Source organism: Symphalangus syndactylus, chromosome 12 (genome assembly GCF_028878055.3).
Source record: "Symphalangus syndactylus isolate Jambi chromosome 12, NHGRI_mSymSyn1-v2.1_pri, whole genome shotgun sequence".
In the NCBI taxonomy this organism is placed as follows: Eukaryota; Metazoa; Chordata; class Mammalia; order Primates; family Hylobatidae; genus Symphalangus; species Symphalangus syndactylus.
In genome coordinates this window covers 122,159,239-122,183,633 of record NC_072441.2, presented here as the reverse complement: position 1 = coordinate 122,183,633, position 24,395 = coordinate 122,159,239, and the positions used below count along the sequence as shown (strand labels likewise).

At 40.7% G+C, this 24,395-nt stretch overlaps 1 protein-coding gene across 1 annotated transcript; it reads right to left on the bottom strand.

Annotated features, from left to right (window-relative positions):
• Positions 1-5,109: 5,109 nt before the first annotated feature.
• LOC129469088 (uncharacterized) lies at positions 5,110-19,906 on the bottom strand. Its single transcript, XM_055255283.1, has 4 exons — positions 19,841-19,906; positions 14,471-14,688; positions 8,019-8,123; positions 5,110-5,400 (listed from the first exon to the last, which is right to left on the bottom strand). The coding sequence occupies exons 2-4, from the start codon at positions 14,647-14,649 to the stop codon at positions 5,355-5,357; spliced, it is 330 nt and encodes a 109-aa protein (XP_055111258.1). The 5' UTR covers positions 14,650-14,688; positions 19,841-19,906; the 3' UTR covers positions 5,110-5,354.
• Positions 19,907-24,395: the final 4,489 nt, after the last annotated feature.

Here is a 24,395-nt window from a genome sequence, read left to right as displayed (position 1 = left end):
ATTGTGGATCTACTATGGGCTTGGTACTATGCAAAGAGCTAGTAGATACAATGGTAATGCTGACATAGTTTTGCCTGCCACCTAATCTGAGGCTCTGCAAGAGTGGGAGGGGATGCATTAAGAGGTTCAAACTTCATGAAGAAGGTTTTAGGAGAAGCAACTTAAAAAAAAAAGCTTATTTTAGTTTCAAGGCTACATATGAATGTTTGTTACATAGGTAAACTTGTGTCATGGAGGTTTATTGTACAGTTTATTTCATCACCAGCTCCATCCATGTTCCCATAGAAGACATGATCTCATTCTTTGTTATGGCTTCATACTATTCAACAGTATATATATTCCACATTTCTTTATCCAGTCTGTCATTGAGAGGCATTTGGGTTGATTCCGTGTTTTTGCTGTTGTGAATGCAATGAACATTTGTGTGCATGTGACTTTAAGGTAGAATGATTTATATTCCTCTGGGTACATACACAGTAATAGAACTGCTGGGTTGAATGGTAGTTCTGCTTTTAGCTTTATGAGGAATTGCCATACTGCTTTCTACAATGGTTGAACAAATTTACACTCCTACCAACAGTGTATAAGTGTTCCCTTTTCTTCACAACCTTGTCAGCATCTCTTATTTTTACTTTTTAATAATAGCCATTCCAACTGGTATGAGATGGTATCTCATTGTGGTTTTGATTTACACTTTTGTAATGATCAGTGCTATTGAGCTTTTGTTAATATGCTTGCTGGCCACATGTATGTCTTCTTTTGAAAAGTGTCTGTTCATATTCTTTGGCCACTTTGTAATGGGGTTGTTTTTCTCTTGTAAATTTGTTTAAGTTCCTTATAGATGCTGGATATCAAACCTTTGTCAGGTGCATAGCTTGCACATATTTTCTCCCACTCTGTAGGTTGTCTGTTTATTGATAGTTTCTTTTTGCTGTGCAGAGGTCTTAAGTTTAATTAGAACCCACGTGTCAATTTTTGCTTTTGTTGCGATTGCTTTTGGTGTCTTTGCCATGAAATATTTGCCTGTTCCTATGTCCAGAATGGCATTGCTTAGGTTGTCTTCCATGGTTTTTATAGTTTGGGGATTTACATGTAAGTCTTTAATCCATCTTATTTTTGTATATGGTGTAAGGAAGGGGTCCAGCTTCAATCTTCTGCATGTGGCTAGCCAGTTATCCCACCACCATTTATTGAATGCAGAGTCTTTCCCCCATTGCTTGTTTTTTTGTCAGCTTTGTGGAAGATCAGATGGTCATAGGCGTGCAGCCTTTTTTTCTTTATAAATAAAGAAAAAGAGAGAAGATTCAAACAAACACAATTAGAAATAACAAGGGGGATATTACCTCTGACCCCACAGAAATACAAACAAGCATCATAGAATATTATGAACACCTCTATGCACATAAACTAGAAAATCTAGAAGAAATGGATAAATTCCTGGATACGTACACCCTCCAAAGACTGAACCAGAAAGAAATTGATTTCATGAAGAAACCAATAACAAGCTCTGAATTTGAATCAGTAATAAATAGCCAACCAACCAAAAAAGGCCCAGGACCCAGTGGATTCACAGCCAAATTCTACCAGATGTACAAAGAAGAGATGGTACCATTCCTACTGAACTAGTCCAAAAAAAAGTGAAGAGAAAGGGTTCCTCCCCAGCTCATTCTACGAGGCTAGCATTATCCTGATACCAAAACCTGGCAGGGCAGAGATAAAAAAAAAAAAAAAAAGAAAAGAAAAGAAAAGTTCAGGCCAATATCCTTGATGAATATCAATGCAAAAATTCTCAAAAAGCCCTAGTTGCAAACTGAATCCAGCAGCACATCAAAAAGCTAATTCACCACGATCCAGTAGGCTTCATCTCCAGGATGCGAGTGTGTTCAACAAATCAATAAATGTGATTCATCACATAAACAGAACTAAAGACAAAAACCACATGATTATTTAAATAGATGCAGAAAAGGCTTTTGATAAAATTCAACACTCCTTCATGTTAAAAACTCTCAATAAACTAGGTATTGAGAAACATACCTCAAAATAATAAGAACCATGTATGACAAACCCACAGCCAATATCATGCCAAATGGGCAAAAGCTGGAAGGATTCCCTTGAAAACTAGCACAAGACAAGGATGCCCTCTCTCACCACTTCTATTCAACGTAGTATTGGAAGTCCTAGCCAGAGAAATCAGGCGAGAGTAAGGAATAAAGTTCATTTAAATTGGAAGAGATAAAGTCAAACTACCTCTGTTTGCAGACAACATGATTTTATATCTATAAAATCCCATAGTCTTGGCCCAAAAGCTCCTTGAGCTGATAAACAACTTCAGCAAAGTTTCAGGATACTCAATCAATGTATAAAAATCACTAGCATTCCTATAAACCAACAATAGCCAAACAGAGAGCCAAATCAGGAAGGCAATGCCATTCACAATTGCCACAAAAAGAATAAAATACCTAGGAATACAGCTAACCAGGGAGGTGAAACATCTCTAAAATGAGAATTACAAAACACAAAACACTGCTCAAAGAAATCAGAAAAGACACAAATGGGAAACATCCCATGCTCATGGATAGAAAGAATCCATATTATTAAAATGGCCATACTGCCCAAAGCAAATTACAGATTCAATGATATTCTTGTCAAACTGTTAATGACATTCTTCACAGAACTAGAAAAAAATCTATTTTAAAATTCATATGGAACCAAAGATGAGCCCTAACAGGCAAGGCAATCTTAAGCAAAAAGAACAAAGCTGGATGCATCATGTTAGCTGACTTCAAGCTATACTACACGGCTACAGTAACTAAAACAGCTTGGTATTTGTATAAAAATAGACACATAGATCAATGGAACAGAAAAGAAATTACAGAAATAAGGTCACACACATATGACCACCTGATCTTTGACAGAAGCTTCTCGTGTTATCTGAAAAGGGCAGTCACCTGCTTGCATGATGTACAAGGAAGACAACTTAACTATGGAGTCCAGATTGGATTAGAGAAGGAAGTAGTTGAGCTGGGAACTGGCCACGTGCTGCCACAGTCCTCAGGAAGAGTGTAGCATCTGGCTTTGGGTGAGGAGAGAGACAGGAAATGACTAAAGAGATGATTTCAATTCTGCTTTGATGTGGTGACACTGAGTAATGAGGACAGAGAGGGGAGAAAGGCAACCATGCAGTTCTCATCCTCACAAGACTAGTCTCCAAAAGGGGCCTCCAGCAGCTATTTAGTAGAAGTAGCACTAGCCAGGCATCTGATACATGGCTCCACTCCTGGCTGTTGGAACTTAAGAAAAATAAGTTTGCTACAACTCTAGCTTATTTATCTTAAGAAGAGACTGTTCCAGCCTTAAATGGTCTATGATTTACAATAGTACTTTGGTGAGAAATGTATGTGTTGGGTAACATAAATTAATGATATACTAAATTATACTGTTGATGGCAAAGAGGACTGAGATTTGTACACTGCTTTACACTTCGCAGAGTGTTTTTGCATGTACTGTTTAATTTGATCTTCACCCAAACCACTGAGATAAATATAAACATTTCATCCATATTTTATAAATGAGAAAACAGAGACTTCGAGCCTTATCCTAAGGCTACAGGGAAGTAAGTGGCAGAGCCAAGACTCAAACCCTCCAAAATCTTGACCTTCTCTAATATGTAGGGACTTAAAGGTCTCACTTATTTACCATCAGCTGTGAATTCTTGCTGCATGGAGGACTGCATTAGATGTTATCATTATACTATTATGATTGTCTCAGGTCACTTCTTTATTCTTTGATGCACCTGTTAATCATACATTTACTGATCAACTACTATGTGCTAGGCACTGGGAATACAGCAATGAATAGAGCATGGTCCCTACTCAGAAGAACCCAATCTAGTGAAGAAAGCTACAATGGGAAAGTAAGTAAATATTTACAATACAGCATGCTAAGCATCCTATCTCTGAAGCATGAAGAAATGCTGTGAAATGGTATATGTCTAGCTCTATTTTAGAGCTTTGTATACTCTATTTTAGAGTATATGGGATTTATGGTATTTGTCTAGCTCTATTTTATTTGGGTATAGCACCATCTCATTACATTCACAGATAAAACCTTTGACAAATGGTTCAAGACCCCTCTCCTTGGTCAAGGCTCCTCTGACTTCAGGTCACCATACACTGTTGTTCTTAGAACCCTAACACACTCTCTCCTGTCACTATCTATGGTGTATTAATTTTGTTCATTCATTGTTTACTATATGTTTTCAGTACTTCTTTAGAGAGCATTATGGTAGATACACAGTAGTTTCATCAGGTGAGTACCATAGGTAATATTTATTATTTATTCACAGCACTAGATCTGAACATGGTAGTCAATCAATAAACATTTGTTTGATTGATTGAGGTCCCCAGATTAAGAATGCACATGGTTGAGAGGTATCAAAATGAATCTCCTAAAAGTACTTCCATTAAACCAAGAAGGTGAATTCAAGAGCAGCTACAATGCTTCCCTAGAGTGTTTCAATTTCATAAGTGTAATCCACAAGCCCACCCTTGATCCTCCTCCATCCATAGTGTCAAGGGCTGCAACAAGCACATTCAGATTATGCAAGCTCCCTGTTGTTGGGGAGAAAGGAAGACTTTGACTCTTTAATGTTGTTTTGTGAAAAAGATCTTGATCCATCAGGGAAGATGTTAAGAACCAATAAAAAGAATTTATTGTTGGTATTTTTACCTGCATCCTGTTTCTGGCTGTGCGCCTTCTGAAGGGCCTTGGCACATATACTGCTTCTAAGTGCCAGTTTTCCCATCTGTAAAATAATCCCTGTCCTTGATCCTCAACTCACAGGGGTGTTTGGAAGCCTAGGGAGGTGATGTCTGTGCTGTGAGTGCAGGTTTCTGGACAAAAGGCATTGTATAAATACAGGATCTCATTTCTATTTATAGTGTACACAGCAGTTCAGAGGTGTTTAATTCCCTGTCCCCTTTCCTTGTATCTCTTCACCCCAAAGTCTCACCTCTGCTTATACCCAGAAGTAGAACCGTTCTGATCTATCTGTAGTCAGATTAATTGAACAGGACTCTTTGAAATCTCAAGTAGTTCACGCAGCCTGCCTGTCTTTCAGGGCTCTTGCAAGCTCTTCTCTTTATTGAGAAAGGGAAAAAAGACATCAGTTGGGATGGGCAATTCCTTGGTTCCTTTATCAGGTCAGCTTTTTCCTGAAGGGTCTCCTTGCCCCTCAAGGCATCTCCTCATCTGAAACTCACTTCACACTGTGATGGCTGGATACAGGGATGCTGTTGTTCTGTTGCCTTGGTAACAACTTCTGTTTGTTGATAACGAAGTTTACTGTGTGTTTGTCATTGTTTTCCCTCTGCCTCATGGTAAAAGAGGGGTGAATAAACTCTGTGGATTAGGTGAAACGAAGGGAGCCATCTGGTGAGTGACAGGGAGAGGAAAGAGGAAGAACAGAAAACCTCTAGAAAGGCCCCTGTTGGGTCTTTGGGTGCTACAGAGTAGTTACGCATTTCACAAAAGCTATTAAAACCAGGAATTACTTTATCTAGAAGAACTTACAGGCAGATAAATAAGGACCTTGACACGACAGACCAATTCCTACGAGAATCATAAGAACAGGGGACTCCAGTGAAAGTGCTGAAAATCTCTTCAGGGTAGACTAGACAACCACATTTCATATGTTTTCCTAATCCTCAATGAACTGAGATGTTATGGATCCACTGACATTTACTAAGGGCCTACTCAGAGCAAGGCTCTACGATTAACAGCACAATTTGGCAAAAACCTTCCTTAGTGTCCACATATCACATGCATCCTTAAAGCACAAGTATATTCAAATGGTTTTACTTAACATTAGCTTAGTATATATCCTTATTTTTATTTTTCTTAATTTGGAAGATTTGACATAGTTGCGTCAACAAAGACAACTTCCAGACTTGTGATTTTGAGAAAGAGGAGCATTCTGTTCCATTTCAACTGCTAAGCTTTGAAACCTGCATATGTAAGTTACTGTTAATTCTTTGTGTTGTCACCAAGTACAACTCTTACATTACAACAAGAGCAAGGTGGGTTGAGTGGGGATAATTCAGTTTGAATGTCAACTACAGGTATAAAAAATGTACATTTATAGCTTTTTCACCCTTTTATTTATGCATTTGTCACATAATTATTGGATTCTGAGTATTTGTCTAGTGTACAAGACACTAGGGGAATAGTAGTGAAGAAAACAATAGAACATCTCTGCCTTTATAGATGCTATAATCTCTTCCAGTCCCATAATCAATGTTGATGCTCACATGTGTGCTTCTGGTATTAGCAGAAATTTGATGTAGGATATAGAGTTGCCACCCCCAAAGTTTACCATAAAATTACACAACTTCAGAGGAGAGTCTTCAGATACCATTATCTCCAACCTCGTATTTAAAGCAAAAGTTTGTTTCAAGCATCCCTTGAGATGCTTACCACCTTCCACCTATTCCTTCATCTCTCACTTCTTATCTAGCAGCGACTCTACTTAAAGAACATTCCCCAAATCTATCTGCCCACATCTGTTATCTGTCTCAGTCTAATAGTCTCCTAGCTGGTCTCTCTGCTTCCATTCTTTTCCTCCTTCAAAATCCATTCTCTACGCAGCTGACAGAGTGATGATCTTTTAAAAATGCAAATCAGATAACGTCTTCTCTTCTTAAAACCCTCTGAAGGTTCTCGGCTGCACTTAGATTAAAAATTTAACTTTCCACCCTCCCCATAAGCCCCTGACCTGCTTAGGTCTTCACCTACCTCTCTGACCTTGCTTGCCTGCCATCCCGGCACAGCACTCATTACTACCTGGGGCATAATTGCATGACTGATTATTTCTGTGACTGCCCCCAGCCACCACACACACACACACACACACACACACACGCACACATGAAAACACACACTAAAAACTAAGCTCCTTGGCAGCCATTGCTTTGTCTGATTTATTTCTACTTATTAAAAAAAATGTCTTGCAGAGTAGGACATTCATAATTATTTGTTAATATTTTTAAAATGTAGCATTTTTAATGCCTCTTTTAATGACAAGAAATATCTGTATTATAAGGTCCCCAATGTATTAAGAGTTTATTTAGTTTTTTTCACATATTGTGCAAAATTTTCTTCCTACTTACGTGAAATTAACCCATTTCCTATCTATGTAAGCTCTTTAAATGTTGCATGGAGCTTCTATGCCTTACTACATTTTTTGTTTTCCATGCAAAACACTAACAGTTGCTTTAACCATTTGACCTGTGGAGATTTTCAAATTCTTTTCTCTTTTGTTTCCTTTTCTCTTGAAAACTACCAGTTTGCCTAGTTTCCTCTTAAAATGTAGGGATTGGTTTAGTTATATATCACAGCTATCTAGGGAAGACAAGATGAGTCAATTAACAGGAAACATTTGGCTGGTGAAAAACTTGATCTGATGTTATAAAATGTCTATTGATCACTTATATGAAACTAGTTTAATGTCTGACCAATTAAACATAAATGAAGTCTCTGCTCTGCCAAGCCAAGTACACCTTCTATTGGATTTTAAGCAATGAACTGATGTGCATATAGTGGAAGGAACTGCAACCAATCCTCTGTTCTTAACTGCTCTGAATACATGCTGGTGCTCAATAAATATGATATCAAAATAATTATAATAAAATTATGTGAAATCCAAGATGTGGTAATTAATGAAGAAGTATTTGAACTGTCAGTGGCATCTTGAGCCCTAAAGGGAAAAATAATAACCTGACAATATAAGTGAAATATGAGATCAACCAATTAATTAGCAGAATAATTTAATCTGATGCTCTGAAAGTAGGCCAATTAAAATTCACTGTTACTATTTAACATTGATTAAGCAAGGTGCTAGATCCTGAACACAGTTTGAAAATAGACCTATTCCTACCTTCAGGGAACTTAAAGCTAATTTAAGCAGCTGTATATGAAAGGACAAAGGAATAGGAAGTATGGTGTTGATTTGATTTACTTACTGGAGCTCCTTCCTCTGGGGAAGGAGCAGCGGAGGGCTGTCATCACCACTGCACTCTTCCAACCTTCTCTTCTGCTCATTCACACCAGTTCCATCCTCATCTGACCTACACGGGAGATAGCAGAGGTAAAGTTAGGACAGAGAAATTATTTAAAAAAACAAAAACAAAACAAGCTTTCCAGAAAATGTGAAATCTTCTACACTTGTGCTAGTTACTGGAAAAGAGAAACCCAGATATAATTGGTGATTCGATAATTCATTAGGAATAATTTATCAGCTACTAATGAAACAACAATAACAATAAATACGAAAACAACTGAAACCATCTTGCCTTCCAGCTTACTTAAGGGAATGCATGTACCCACTCAAATTTAATGATGATACAAGAATAATTCACAAAGTAGCCCATTAACTACTCATTTAACTTTAATGAATTCTGATCTCTGAAATAAGTAATAATAGTCTAAATGCATTTATAATCTGCAAAATGTTCTTTAACTTATCGTAAGCCTTCTCCTTGTGAAATACTTGAGTATTATGGTCTCCCCTCGAAGACCTCTGTTCACAGTGTTGTGAACAACATTTGGTGTCATAACACTATCCCTGAAAAGAGAATTCCCTATACCTTCCATCTTACTAGAAGGAAAACAGGAGAGGAACCTCCTTTTTTTTTCTTTTCAGAACCGCGTGTATAGTGTTTGGACACTGAATTGCCTCTCTAGGAGTTCCAATAGATTATGTTGAGGTATTTATCCTGTTCTTTTCTCCTCGGCAAGCATTTGCATTCCTGTGGAAGATGTTGGGGATGACTAATTCTGGCTGTACACTAAACAAAGCTGTCTGTCTCAAAAGAGACTCACCCAAGATGTAGGACTGACAACCATCACACTTTCATTAGAGCATTCATCAATGTAATAGGCCAAAATGGATGCTAATTTGCCAAAATGTGTTGTAGGCTGTGCAAACACACTAAATTATTGTGCTTTAGGACAAAAGAGCTCTGGATTCATCTACTAAAGCTATTACCAACCCACAGAACAACATTTACCAACATCTATATTCCACTTACCTGTTCACGACTCTGAGTTAAGAAGTACAAGTTTGCCTAAACCAATCGCACTGCCCTTAGCTTGAGCAGATTTCTTGATATGTATTTCCATGAAAACAGAATGGTAACACTTAATGAAAGCTATGAGTAATTGAGCTCTTACTAAAGTTTACTAAAGCTTCCATGCATTATTTCATTAAATCCTCACAACTTACGAGGTAGACATTACCATTAATTCACATTTTATAGAGATAAAGAAATTGAAGCCTAAAAGTTAAGTAACATGGTAATTATCAGACAAAAATGCGTAAGCCCAAGCTTGTCTGGTATGTTCTCCTTTCTGGGATCCTGTGTGATTTATTTTTCCTTGGGAATAATGTGCTAGGGTATAAAGGCCATAATCATTGCTTGAACATACATGTTTTTGACAACATACATATCATTGCTCTGACTACACATCAGTATGCTTAGCCCTTGTGTCCACTGACTTAATCTCTCCTTAAATCTTTATATGCATTGTACATGATTATTCTAACAATTTTCCAACAAATTTCTGAACCTGAGGGTGCTAACATCTCCATGGTGATCACTCTTTCTCCACTGTGTCCATGGTCACATTTGCACTATGTGATAACATCTAGTTATATTATTTTCCTCATCAGCCTAGTCTAAAATTAGCCATTTGAACCTCCACCTCTGCTCAGAAAGAAGAAATAGAGGAGAAAATCGAGGTTTTTTTTCTTTTTGATAGTTGCTATGTATCACTTTGTCTTGAGACTTAAAAAAATAAAGTTTTAAATTGTAGCAGATTAAGAACTCTGGACCAAATCTATTTTTTCCTCCTCAGTTTTCTACTCTTCCTTGAAATTTATTGGGGTCTCCTATTTATTTAGTGTTGCAAAGTCTGGTTTAAAGTCTGGCTGCCCTATGTAACCTGTACAAAAGTCCTTCTCTACTTTAGTTCCCCAATCCAGTGACCAAGGGCCACACAGCCGTAGGAAAGCTTTTGTTTGATTTTTACCTGGCACTCATGATTTTATATTTCTTCCCACTCAGAAGGGAAAGGTCTAGTGGACAAATGACATGGAACATCAAAGTAATTATCTGAGTGTTTGGGGCTAGTGAGCTCACAGTGTACCTAGATGACAGTGAGGAAGTGATTTTGCCTAACCTGACCCAGACCCCTTTCTCTAGAATGACCCTGGTTCCTTTGTCATTCTAACTGGGGGTGTTCTGAGGGCTGGGGAGATGACATGATCCATCAGAGTTATACATCGAGTTAGCCACAAGGCTGAGATCAGAAATCTGTTCTCCTAACTTCTGCCTCATCCACCTTTTTGGCCTTCTCACCATACTCTTTATCTGAGCTAAATTCAAGAAATCCAGACTGTGAAAAATAATGACTCTGATGCTATCTTTCCCTCAACTGAACCTAAGAGAAAAGTCCTCAATGATCAAACATACCGGGCACACCCTTACCACCATGTAGGTAGCCAGATAACCAGGGAATGCTGCTGGGTCACAGGAAGGGTGAAGGTGAGTCATCATTCTGATTGACAAACAGACACTCCTCCCTGGTCTGGTGAGTTTTATAGATAGAGTGAAGCAGAGCACCAAGGTAATTACTTCAATTATGCAAATCAATGACCCAAATAGGAACTTCCTTTTGTACAGAGTCCCAGCATTCACAAGCCTGGTCAGCTGCTCAAATGACCAAATTTTACCTAGTTTCATTAACATGTAATCCTTAAAATGCATGTTCACCCAACTAATGTAATAGCTTGGTCTCTGCAAATGGAATTCTTCCCAAATGTGTAAGTGGCTCTTAGTAGTTTAAAAAGTTTTAAAGGCACAGTAAGTACTTTATACATAGTCTGTTGACCGTTAATAGTTCTACAAAATGGAAGTCAGCAGAGAGGACCATTCAAGCGCAGATGGCACAATTAATGACTGCCAACCTGACTCTCCCTTCTGCAGGATTGCTGCCCCTTTGCCAACCCCACTGTGGTTTGAGGAAGCTGACATATATTCTTGATTCTTTGGTGCAGTATTAGGAAAGGGAGATATTCCAAGCCACATCTTTATATCCAGAACAATGCATGAGGTTGAGATACTGCCTGATTATTAAAACAAAATTGAAGCTGGCCTTATATTTGCTCCTCAAATCGATAATTGGGTTCTGACTTTATTTTTGCCTCCTCACTTAGTTTCTTGTAGTATTCACCCACCTACCCCAATGGCTTCTTCTTTTCCTAAATGCAATTTCATGATGAAAATTTGAAAATAATGTGAGAGCAGTTGATCGTCAGGGAAGGGAGCTGCCACTGCCTCTTTCTTCTTAGAGATATGTCAGTAAAACACTATTGAACGTTTTTGTTTTAAATAGCCAGATTGAAAGATGCACATGTAAGGAAATTGATATGTCAGATATGTAATATACAATTATTATACCATGTTTTTAATCAAATGTATATAGTTTAAATTTATATACATTGTATTTATAATGCATATTATATTTAAATATACAATACAGTATGAGGAAAACCCAACAATATATTTTAGAAAATTAAATGCTCACTTTAAAAAAGCCTATCATTTTTGTACCTATGGGATACTTCAGAAAGTTAATTTTCTCTACAAACTGCAGTAATTGTAACAAGAATATCCTAATATGACTCAGATGCTCATGAACAACTTCCATATATTGAAAACTGGTTCTGAAATAGGATTTTAGGCTGTCATTTTCATAAATGAGATTACATTTTGTGCACATAGTTCTGTTTTTAATAATTTTTAAATATGAAATTAATATAAAAACTCCACTGAAATTTTTTTAAAGTCAAAGGCACTGCTTCTCTTCATCTGATTGCTTCACTCCATAAAATCTTCCGAACACTTCATCTAGGCATCGCATCTTCCAGCAGCCATGTTACTGTCATTCTGTTAATGTATTTTATGAAGACAACAATACTAGGTATATAGATTTGCTATAGGCTGGAAGTTGCCATCTAGGAACAACTAAATGAACGGCAAGTCATATCTTGTTTCTGAAAACATCGTGAATGCTATTAAAGCATTATTTCTGAGTTTGTCTGTAAGGGTGTTTCTGGAAGAGACTGGCATTTGAATCAATGAACTGAGTAAGAAAGATCCACCCTTACCCAACCTGGCAGGCACCATCCAATTAGCCCAGATAGAACAGAAAGGCAGAGAAGAGATGAATTATCTGTTTCTCTTCTGGCACTAAGACACCCTTCTTCTCCTATCTTTGGACATCAGAACTCCAGGTTCTATGGCCTTTGGACTCTGCAATTTATATGAGCAGCGCCCCCAGTTCTCATGCTTTCAGCTTCAGACTGAGAGTTACACTGTCTTCTCATCTGGTTCTCAGGCCTTCAGACTTGGACTGAGCCGTCCTACTGGCTTCCCTGGGTCTCCAGCTTGCAGTTGGCCTTGTGAGACTTCTCAGCCTCCATAATCCTGTACGTTATTTCCCCTAATAACTAACTAACTTCCTTCCTTCTCCCCTTCCTTTCCTTCCTTCTTATCTTTCTCTTCCTCCTTCTCCTTCTTCCCTTCCTTCTTTCTTTTCTTTTCTTCCCTTCCTTCCTTTCTTCCTTCCCTCCTCCTTTTCCCCCTTTCTCTCTTCCCTCCTTCCCACCTTCCTCCTTTATCTTTCTCTCCCTCCCTCCCCCACTCTCTTTCTCTCTCTTTTTTTTCTTTCTTTCTTTCTCTTTCTTTCCTTTTCTTTCTATTGATTCTGTTTCACTGGAGAACCTTGACTAATACAGAGCCCTTGGAATAATTTTATTTTCTTCCAGCCTCCCAGATTGCCCTTTCTCAGCATGATATTTTACTTCTACCCACATGAAATTAGATGTTGCCCTCAAGAGTCTGTCTATGTCTCCTTCTTTTCTTTTTCCTTATGTTCTTCCTTAGTAATTTTAAGCTCACTTAAGGCTATTTACTATTATCTTATGCAGAGCTTTATCCTTCTGAATCTTCAGGGCCAAACTTTCTCTAAATTCTTTTTTTTTTATTTCCATGATGGGCATCTTCATGCATACCAAACTAAGCATATCAGTTATTCCAGAAAAGTTTGCCACTGTTCTGTGTTCCTTATTCAGGTTACTATCAGAAGATTTCTCAGACATTTAGATTTAAAACTTTTGAGTCATCCTTAACTATTCCCCCTCGGCCTGGAACATCTAATCATTTGGTGGTCTCTTAGCTAACTCCATGTTTTCTTTCACTCCCTTCTTATCCACCCAACTAAACATTCATTCTCTTCTCACCTAGGTTATTAAAATGGTCTCCTAACCATCCTCTCTGCCTTCATTCCCACCAACGTAGACGACACACTTAAATTGCAAAATACCCATTTCTGATCATATCTCTCATTGACGAAGGTTGTTAAGGACACACATAATCTAACAACTAAGGATTACAATGCTCAGGTTATATTTGAAGCCTCTCCTACTTACCTTTCCAATATCAAATCAAATACCCACTTTTATTTACCCTTTACCCCATTAAGCAGACTCACTTGCTGCTTCCCCTAGACATCTAGAATTTTTCTGTCTCTTTTTTGATTAGAAAGCCCTTGTTCTGCACAATGAAACAGGACCCCTCCTTTAAGATCCAACCAGAAGTCAGCTGCCTTCACACAGCCTCCCCTTGTGTTGTGCTTTTCTGTCATTTGCCTTGTTCCCTCCCCAACCTCATGTATTACTGAAAGGTAATTCTCTCTCTTCTGAATTTACACTTAATTTTTTAATTAATCAACTTCTCTGTGTTTTTCCATTTATAATCCCATGGCATTTGACCCATAGCTCTTAGGGCAATTATGCACTTTGCATTGATTCTGGAGATGTTCCTCCATAAATATCTGGTGGATGAATGAGTGCAGCCTTTATAGATTTTTTTTTCCTCTAACAAGTGTGATTTCACAGACTCTAAGTCAATTGAAAAAATATTATACGTGAAGTGAATTTATGTATGCTTGCAACAAGTTATTTTAAAGGATAATTTGAAAGGGTGCTTATTTCTGGTGTGGGACTGCAATTCTTAATATAACTATAAAAAGAAAAAATAAGCTAGTGATGGGATGGTTTTGTGATATTCTCTTACAGAATATTTTAGTCAAAATTTTGTATAATAAGGCAGAGAGTGAGCTCAGCACAATTAATAGCAACAGCATCAATAATTTAATAAGCGCTATTCACTGAGAACCAAATATGTGCCAGAAACTGTTCCATGTAATATGTACATATTATTTCTATTTTTACATTTTACAGATTTGCAAATTGAGGCTTAAAGGGATTAACTTTAATTCTCTAACTACTCAAGCTTAACATTCAAAATCCATACCGAAGTCTTATTTTTCTGGATCAGAATCTACTCACCATATTACTCCAGGAACTTCCCTTTTCTCTTGTAAATTCTGTTCCATTTTTGGCCAAACCGTGGTTTGCCTCTGCTGCGTTCGTGTGAAGTCATTTTTTTCCAGACATTGTGGTGGTAGTTCCCAGATGTCTGAAAAGATGAAGTTATCAGCGCACGAGCAGCCAGGGCTTTTCTTCATGTTGATTCACGTTAGGACACAGCCCAACGATGCCTGCAACTGTAAGTCATGTGCATTAGCACAGCTCTGCCTCAACCACGAGCCCAGGACACAGAGCTGTGCACCAAGCATGATTCTTCCTGTTAATATTAATTGGCATAATTTAGCTTAACATATTAAATCTTAGAAGTGTAGTAATCGTCAAACAAAAATGTCTACACTGACCTATTAGAACGGAAACTTCCATCATAAGAGCCACTCTTTGGAGCTTTGCAAGTTCACTGTTATATAAGCTTACTTGAGGGAGTTCCCTATGGGTAATGTAGTAAGAATAAAGAACTTGGGGTTCAAATCGTGACTCTACTGCTTAGAATCGTGGCTTCTAGGTGTCTGTTTCCCTGTTTCTGTAATAGGTGGGAAGAGGGGTAAGGAAGGAGATAACATCTACTTTTAAAAATGGTATGAGGACTGTAGGAGACATATGGACCTGGTATAGACGAAATGCCCCCAAAATGGTAGTTACTACTGTTATTACTCTCACAGGAAATTCCTATCCCTTAGCAGAAGAAAGCATTCTGTATTAGTTTCCTGTGGCTTCTGTAACAAATTAAAATAAACCAGGTGGCTTAAAACAACACAGTTAGCTCTTGCACAGTTTTGGAGGCCAGAAGTCTGAAATCAACCTGTTGGCAGGATTGTGCCTCCTCTGGAGGCCCTGAGGGGAAATCTGTTATTTTCCTCTTCCACCTTCTGGTGGCTGCTGACTTGCTTGACTTATGCCCACATCACTGCAATCACTGCATCCAGGGGCACATTACCTCCTTCTCTTCTGTCTGTGTGCTCTTCCTCTGCCTTCCTCTTATAAGGACACCACTCACTTAGGACCTGCTCATTTAACTCAGAATGATGTCATCTCGACATCTTTAACCTAATTACCTTGGCAAAGACTCTTTTTCCAAATAAACTAGCACTCACAGATTCTGGGATTAGGATGTGAACATGTTTGTGGGAATGTAAACAACTCAACTCACTACAGGTCCTGAAGGATTAAGTTTTTTGTTGATTTTTTGAGGGCAAGTGGAATACACGTGTGGTACACAGGATGCTGCGTGGGATAATGCAGTGATGTTATTGACAACCAGGGGGCAGCATACGAGGCCAAAACAGATTCTGAGAGTGGGGAGTAAGGCTGAGGAACCCAGAGAAACAAGCTGGAACAATAGGAGATGCAGGAGGCCTGGGTTGGGGGAGACCTAGGCTCTAGGTGTGGTCTTTGCCCCAATTCACAGTGTAACAGAGGGCAAGACATCTCTATGGGCCTGTTTCCCCATATACAAAATGAGAAAGATTGGACTGGAGCAGGGATTTTAAATTGACTGCTTGCAGGCTGAACGCAATGTGCCTGTGTATATCAATTGTATCATCTAAAAATCTGAATATTTTTAAGTTGGCAGCCATCATATAAAAATTAATATAGCTTCTCTCAAAAATCATATGTAACAGGCACTGGACATGCAGTCTCCAATGCTGATGATGCGTTGTAGGAGGGTGACCCTACCATTCAGCTTGGCACGGACCCCCTTGTGTGCTACCTAGCCCACCACACCCCACTGTCTTCTGACATTGTGGTTGACTGCCAGTGCCCTTTTGTCATCCCCTCACACTGCAGATTCCCTGATGGTCAAGATATATTTTTCTGTATCCAGGTTTTTATCAATAGTGAGATCCAGGTGGATGATTTTTCCTATACCTAGTTGGGTTCACTCAACTTACATAACCTGCATGAGGCCTCTAGAGTTTTGCCTTTGTGACCCCAAGTCAGAAGACTGAGACCACTGTTCCTCTCTAGGATGCCAATGACCTCAGTGCCAGAAGGGAAGGTGGGGGGGTGGTGCTAGAGACTAGCTTGATCTATGTCTGCAAATAACTCTCCACGTGCCCACCCAGGTATGTGAATCCACCAGGTGTGTGAATCTACGTGTCTTAGGACTACTTCACAATTCACAGGACAATGTTCCGGCAACTCTTACTGCTCCTTTCCCCAATTTTCTCCGTTCTCAGACTTCTTTCCCTCATCTCTCTGTACACATCCATGGGACGCCTGCTACAGGATCTTTTACCCTTCAGCTCCTGCCATTGAGTCCCCATCCTGTGGTTTGTTTTCATTTTTTTTTTTGGTAGCAGTTCCTCCTTCATCCTAGACTTTCCTGCTCTCTCCTGCATGATTCATGACTTAGTTCTGCAGAGCATTTTTAGAGCCTTGTTTGCAACGGAAGAGAACTAGGGAAACTAAGCAGCATATTGTCTTCAATCTGGTCCCTCTCATAAGGGATCTAAGCTAATTCTTACGATTATAATCCTGCAGTAATGGACCATCCGAGAAGACAGTCTCTGTCTCAGTGGGAGCCTCCTATGACTTAGGAAAGAGTCATGTCCTCAGGTGTTGCCAGGGCTGAGCTTGCCTGCCCACTCTTCACAGAAGCTGCCCACACCCAGTCCCCTGATCTCAAGGTCTCATTGTTACTTGTGCTTACTCAGAGTCCCTGTCTGACACAGAAGAGTGATGCCATCTCGTCTCCCCACCTTCCCAACAATTTTTAAACCTCTAGGTGCTGCTACCAGCTTGCCTGGAAGGTGGGGTTCTAATAATGACAATTAGCTAAATATGCAAAGAAAAGAGAGGGGCAAGGTCTCTGCTAAGCAGGAGCCGCCCTGCTTTTATTTTTATTTCTGTTTGTGTGTGTGTGTGTTTCTAAACTTCCCAACAGCTATTAAGCTAAGAAAGTTTTAAATATACATAAAAACTACAGAAAGGCTTTCTCTCCTTTGAATCTTTAGCTCTGTGCAGTTCAAGTCAACAAACAGCTAGTGGTGTCTCCTTGGTGCCTTGGCTATGCTTGTGTTCAGTTTTGAGGCAACAAAATGTGGAGATAATGCTAGCTTTATAGTAAGGGAACACTTGATCAGCAGGGAAACAAGCACAGCTCGAAAAGGCAGAGCGGAAGGAACAGTTTGGTACGTACAGAGGAAGGTGGATTGAGAGGCAGGAAAGGATGATTGAGGCAGAAAATGATATTCTTGCTGGTTCATTTTGGAGATGATGACAATCCCAAGGCTTCTGCAGACTCCAAGGACAGGAAATACTTCTTAAAGATCCACGTGGTTCCCTCAACAATGTGTGCGCATTTCGAATTACGTCCTATTATACCTCCCATTTTTCTCCATTCTGCGTGTGAATGGATGGTGCCGCTGTTAACCCAGTTGCTCAAGCTGGAGGTACAGATTGCTCCTAATCCCCACCGCCTTCTTCTCTCCTTTGCCTTTTTTAGTCACTGGATCAGTCGCTTCTGCTTTCTCCGTGTTGACTCCATGCCCACTTCTCCCCCTCCCCTGCCCTTCCAGGTCTATTGCAGGGCTTTCCTAACTCATTTCAGCCTCTAGTCTCTTCCTGTCCCATTTCTCCTTTATTCTACCACAACTGCCAATTGGATCATCTTACTAATAGGCTTGAAATATTAAAAACAAATCTTCCAAGGCTCCTATGAAACAAAATTCCCAATCCCTAGCTGGCATGCAGCCCTGATATTTTCGTGTCATCTCTTCTCCCCTTTGATCTATACACAAAACGACCTGCACACTAGATTCTGCAGCTTCTTGCTGATGCCATACTGTTTCCACATCAGCGCCTTCACACCCCCGTGCCCTTTCCCAGACTGCCCCTTACTTCACTCCTGCACCCGCAAGCTCTGTTTGTGCCAGGAAAGCTCAACTTGTCCTGAAAGTACCGGCTTACTGTGACATCTTCCCTAGGTTGCTCTCTACCTGGCTCAATGCAAAGCACACCCCTCCCCTTCCCACGTCACTCTCCGAAGACTTCATGGACCTCTGTTGGCCCTTTATCACCCGTACTCCCATCATTTGCATGCAGGTCTGATCCTACCACCAACAAGGGAATTGAAGAAAGGGTCCAGATCTCATTTATTTTCTTCTCTCTAGCCCTTAGCAGAATGTCTAGAGCATATTAGATTTTCATTAAATACACTCATTCACTGAACAAATATTTCTACATCATCTATTCTGTATCAGGCAGTATTTAAGGCCCTAGAGATGTAGCAGTGAAACACCATGGGGGACAATTATCTGCCCTCATGGAGCATACATGGTGGTATGGGAGCCAGAGAGTAAACCAGATAAATAGTAAAAACATACTATGTTACCCAGTGATGAGAAAACCCAAGCTCACCTAGAGGAGGGATGTGAAGAAATACGTGCTGAGTAAATGAGCTGTTCCTTCTCCTGGGGAATTTTATAAAATTTCAGGACAAGGGAATGGAGGGATACACTTGAGACGAATAAATTTGAGAGAAGCAAGAGATGTAGATAGTACTAATTAATGTTTGAAAAATCTGGTATTGACCCTCCAGTGAGAGGGATTCAGAAGAACCTATGGTCTGTGAGCAATAGAGTGAGCAAATGTTTATCTATAATAAATGATTTTGCAAACTGCCTGCAATACCAAAATCTTGCAGCTTCTACCTGAATATTAGCATCTAGATCTGTGCATTTCTTTCCCTCGACGAGACTGAAGGCTTTTTTTTTTTTTTTTTCCTCTGTTCCTCCCTCACATGAACACCTGGGTCCTCCTCATCGCAGATGCCTCGCCCTGCCTCCTGCCCTCCCCAGTAATCTGTGGTAAAGGTGGAAAGGTGATTCAGGCAACCTGGTCACTGTCGCGATTCCTCCTAGCACCACACACACACACACACACACACACACTCTGTCACACACAGTCATTCACTCACACTACACTCACACAATACACACACTCACTCAAACAACACTCACACAACACACAACACTCACACATACTCATTCCCTCACAACACACACACAGCACATACCCAACTCACACACATTCACACACAACACTCACACAGCACACACAATGTACACACACTTATTCACTCACACAACACTCACAGCACACACACAACACTCACACTCATTCACACAACACCCACACACACACTCACATGCCACTCATGTACACATTGCCTTTCACACACACCCTTATACACACAACACACTCACACTTCCTTACACACTCTCCTACATGCGTGCTCACTTGTTCACACACATACACACACACAGACACACCCTTTCACAAACACACTAAAATCCCAGCAGCAGAGGCTCCACTCTCCTTTCTTACTTTTCATCAGCCCCTGAAGAGGTTCGCTTAGGCTGCCACAGCACAGAGTCCCAGCTGCCGCTGTTTCTCCCCGCAGGCACTTTGGAATGGGGTAACTTAAGGCCTGTTGCTGGGTCACAGGTCAGTTTTAAGGAATTAACCTCCAGGCTGTTTCTGCTTACATTGCTGTCCAAGAACTCTAGGTTTCCTCATTCCAGTGTCTGTGGGGGTGACTGCTAGGGGCTGAATTGTGTTTCCCCTGCCTGCCTCAAAAAAAAAAAAAAAGGTCACACACTGAAGTCCTAACCATCTATCAAAGAATGTTACTGTATTTGGAGACACGGTCTGTAAAGTGGTGATTAAGGTAAAATGAAGTCATATGGATGAGCCCCAGTCCAATATTGCTGGGGTCCTTATAAAAAGAGGAGACTAAGATATAAACAACACACAGACAGAGGGCCGACCTATGAGGACGCAGGAAGAGGGCAGCCCTCTGCAAGCCAAGGAGAGACCTTACCAGACACCAACCCTTCTGGCACCTTGATCTTGGACTTCCAGCCTTCAGAATGGTGAGAAGATAAATTTCTGTTGTTTCCGTACTTTGTTAGTGAGGCTAATACAGCTGACTAACACAGTAACATTTTCCTTTCTCATCTGCAGCCACCTGCCCTTAGTGCACTGACCTCCTCTTTCACAGTGGATGTGAGAGGCAGCCTGGATGCAGCCTCCTTCCCAGGAAAACAAATCTTACATTATAAAACTCCCACAACTTGTGATGGGTGGGGCAGCTCTCCAGCGAGACCCCATGAGGGCTTTGGAGTAAGCCTCTGTTCTCTGACACAGGTGTGGCTCTATTCTCCTTGAGTAGAACACCCATTTCCAGATCCCCCTTCATGTCCTCACCCTGCCCAGCAGGGAGGAAGCAGCCCTCCAGGAGGGCAAGAACTTCTTTGATCTGACCATGTGGCCCTGCCTGGTATTATCCAAAGAAACTCGCTTCATTAGACATGTTATTGACCAGTCAAGGAAGAAATTAAATTACTCCAAATCAGAAACTGAATTAATTAAAACAATTATTACTCTCACCTGTAGGACCAAAATGGGGTTGTTAAGATTGTGTTTTCCCCGCCTCTAAGAGAAAAATCTTCTTTGCTTTCCATTTTGAGACTCAATAAGTAGAAAAATAGCAGCACGCTTCTGAAAAGGGCTAGAAAATGAAAAAAGAATGATAATTCATTATTCAGTAATCAACTCCAACTGCAAAAGCAGCAGATTCTGCTGAGAACATAGGGCTGTGGAGAAAGACAAACCCAGACCCTGCCCAGCTCGCACCCTCTGGGGCAAATCCTCTCCAGAGACCTTATTAAGAGGAGAAAGATGGGGAACCAGCATGGGGTACCACAATTTGCAGCCTCTCTACCTTTGTACAGCACATTAACATGCAGAGTCATTGTTCTGTGGGCCTTGCACCCCTCCTTTCCAAACCCCACCCTCAGATTAAGACGTATTGTATAATCATCCGCCTTAAGGTTCCAGAACACATCCCTCTCCACTGGGGCCTCTGAATAGAGAAGCAGATAAAGTCTCTGCAAGAGAACAAACCTGTGGAGCAGCTTCTATTTGTCAGTCAGTCCTTGCTCTGTGCTTTCGTGGTAGGCAGAATTCTAAGATGGTCTGCAAGATTCCCACCTCCTGGGGCACACACACCTTCTCCCAATTATCCAGGCAAATACTAATCTAGGTGCTGCCATGAAGGAATTTTGCAAATGTAATCACCTGCCAAATGAGTTGACTTTAAGGAGAATATCCTGGCTGAGCCTGACCTAATCAGGTGAGCCCTTAAATGAGAGTGGGTTCTTCCTGAAGTGGGAGAGGGATTTGACTCCAGGGACATTCTCCATTGCTGGCTTTGGAGATGGACGATCCATTGGATGAGAGATATGGGTGACTTCTAGGGACTGATAGCAGCCCCCAGCTGTAGCTGACAAGGAAACAGAGACCTTGGCTCTCCAACCACAAAGAACTGAATTCTGCTACAATCACACGAGCTAGTAAGAAGACCTTGAGCTCCAGATGAGGAAGCAGCCTGACCAATACCTTGATTTTAGCCTTGGGTGATCCTGAGCAAAGAACTCAGTCCTAACTAATATAGCTCTCAAAGATCCCTACAGAACTCTGCCGACAGTGCTGAACCACTTACATAATCTGCTCTGCAAAGTGTTTTCAGGTGTGCATTTGTGTTCTGGCTCCTCCAGATTTGGAGCCCCTCAAAGGCAGGGACTATGGATACCTCACCTGTGAGAGGGAGTACCGTGGAGTGGTTAAAAGCACTCAAGTCAAACAGAACACCTGCTCTACCAGCTCCCTTGAGCAGATTCATCCCCTGAACTTCAGTTTTGCTATTTCTAACATAAGACTAATAGCATCTACATGTTGGGATTGTTGTGAAGAGTAAATAAGAAAATCCATAGAAAACATTTAGTACTAGGCTAATGTGAGGTAAAGGATTTATAAATTTATGGCTATTATCATTATTTACTTTCAATCATAAGCATGCAATGAACAACTACTTTGTGACTGGCTAGGTGCTAGGGATATGATGATGAATACCACCGAACCTTGGCCTTCAAATATCTCACAATCAATTTGGCCCCTACAGTGACTCTAGGAGTATTGTTTTTGAAGAAGAAGCTTCATATTTGGGGGGTGAATAGCACTAGGGCGTAGGCTATAAGCAGATCCCGATTGTGCCTAGATTTCCTAGGAGGTACCATGGAAGAGTTTACGTGCTCTTTCCACAATCCCACGCATGTCCTGGAAAATCAATCATGCTACAAGAACCAAGCCAGGATAAAGATGCACTCCCAGTCTTGTTTGAAACTATGAATTATGTAGAGGCACTTAGTAAAATTCAGATCTAGGGCTCCACCCATGACAGACAGAGGAGTGCCTGGTGTCTATTTCACATATACCTCACACTCTGATCCTGGCCAGTTATCTATTCCTGTGTAACAAACTACCCCAAACCTTAAAGGCTCAAAGCAACAACCATTTTGTTATATCTCAAGATGCTGTGGTCAGAAATTTGGGCAGAACATAACTGGACAATTCTTCTGTTCCATGTGGTGCTGATTGAGGTCCCTCGAAGTATTCAGCTGGCAGACAAGCTGGTCTGGAAGGGTCCAAGAAGGCTTCACATTACATGTCTGTCTCCATATTGGGGATGCAACTCAAGGCTCCCAGAGACAGTATTCCAGGAAACAGGGTGGAGAAACTGCCCATTTCTCAAGGCCTGGGCCTCAAAACTGGATGAATACCACTTTCCAATATTCCACAGGACAAAGCAGTCCCAGGGCCTACCCAGAACCAAGAGGAAGGGACACAGGCTTACCCCTCAATGAGAAGAATGTGTAAAACTTCCTTAATCTGCCTATGCAGAGTTAGTAAACGATGTTTTGCTGCAGAGTATCAAATAGCTAAGGCTTCCAATCTGAACAGTTTCTGAGTGTTCTAGAACTGGGGTTAGCAAATTTTTTCTGTAAAGGGCCAGATAGTAAACATGCTCGACTTTGTGAGCCACATATAGTCTCTGCCACATTCTTGTTTTATTTATAATCCTTTTAAAAATGTAGAAACCATTCTCAGCTTGCGGGCTATATAGAAATGGCCTGCGGGCCAAATATAGCCCATGGACTGTAGTTTGCCAGCTCATATTCTAGAATAATCTTCCATGACACACAGTCTGGCCGAATTGTAGTTATAGTAGCAGCTTCTACCCAGCGTATCCCCTGAGTAGCAATAATTCAGAGAAATAGCTGGAAAGGACCTCAGAAGTCGCCTACTCTAATCCTAATGACGTGGAAACTGAGGTCCAGAGAGATTAAGAAACTTGGAAGGAGTACCATGGCTGACTAAGGGTAGACCCTCAGAGATCCCTAGGTCTTCTTTCTTCTAATCCAGTGTTATTTCCACTGCAACAGACCGTATCTCAAAATGCTGTGTTTCTAGTCAGCAGAAATCGTAAGTATCTAGGAGTAAGGTAGACATAGCAGCAGTGAAATATGCTTGGACCTTTGGACCTTGGAGGGTGTTTACTCCTGGCTGGCTGTGGTCCAGGGTCTAAGTGGAGACCGATCTTGTGGCAGTGCTGCTTGGCCTGGGTCTGGTCACTGGCTGGAAAACTGGAGTGCAGGTTGTCACTCCTATCAGGATGGATCATCAGTGTGGGAAGGATGCAGAACACACACAGAAGGAAGGGAGGTGTGGGGAGGTTACATACAGATCTGCAGGAGGTGGGCTGGGCCATCAATGCCTCCCGCTGGAGAAGAGCAATCAGGGCAGAGGGTTATAGAATCACTTGTCATCTCCTTAGTGGGAGGTGCTATTTATCAGGCTTCTCACTTTGCTGAGTTCCTCAGGAAGCCTCTTATTTACTAGTATTTGCTTGTATGTAACATATTTTTTCATGTCTCCATGCCTTTGGATATGCGGTCCCCTCTGTATGAGATCCTCCCAGCCCCGCACGCCTTTCTGGAAAAGTTAAATGTCATCTCCTCTGAAGAGTCTTCCCTCAGCT

Coding starts and splice junctions, on each gene's coding strand:
- LOC129469088 (XM_055255283.1), bottom strand. CDS start 14,649: ATGAAGAAAAGCCCTGGCTGCTCGTGCGCTGATAACTTCATCTTTTCA. Junction 8,124..14,470: donor GAAGTTCCTGGAGTAATATG/GTGAGTAGATTC, acceptor TCTCCCGTGTAG/GTCAGATGAGGATGGAACTG. Junction 5,401..8,018: donor CCCCAGAGGAAGGAGCTCCA/GTAAGTAAATCA, acceptor CCTAATCCACAG/AGTTTATTCACCCCTCTTTT.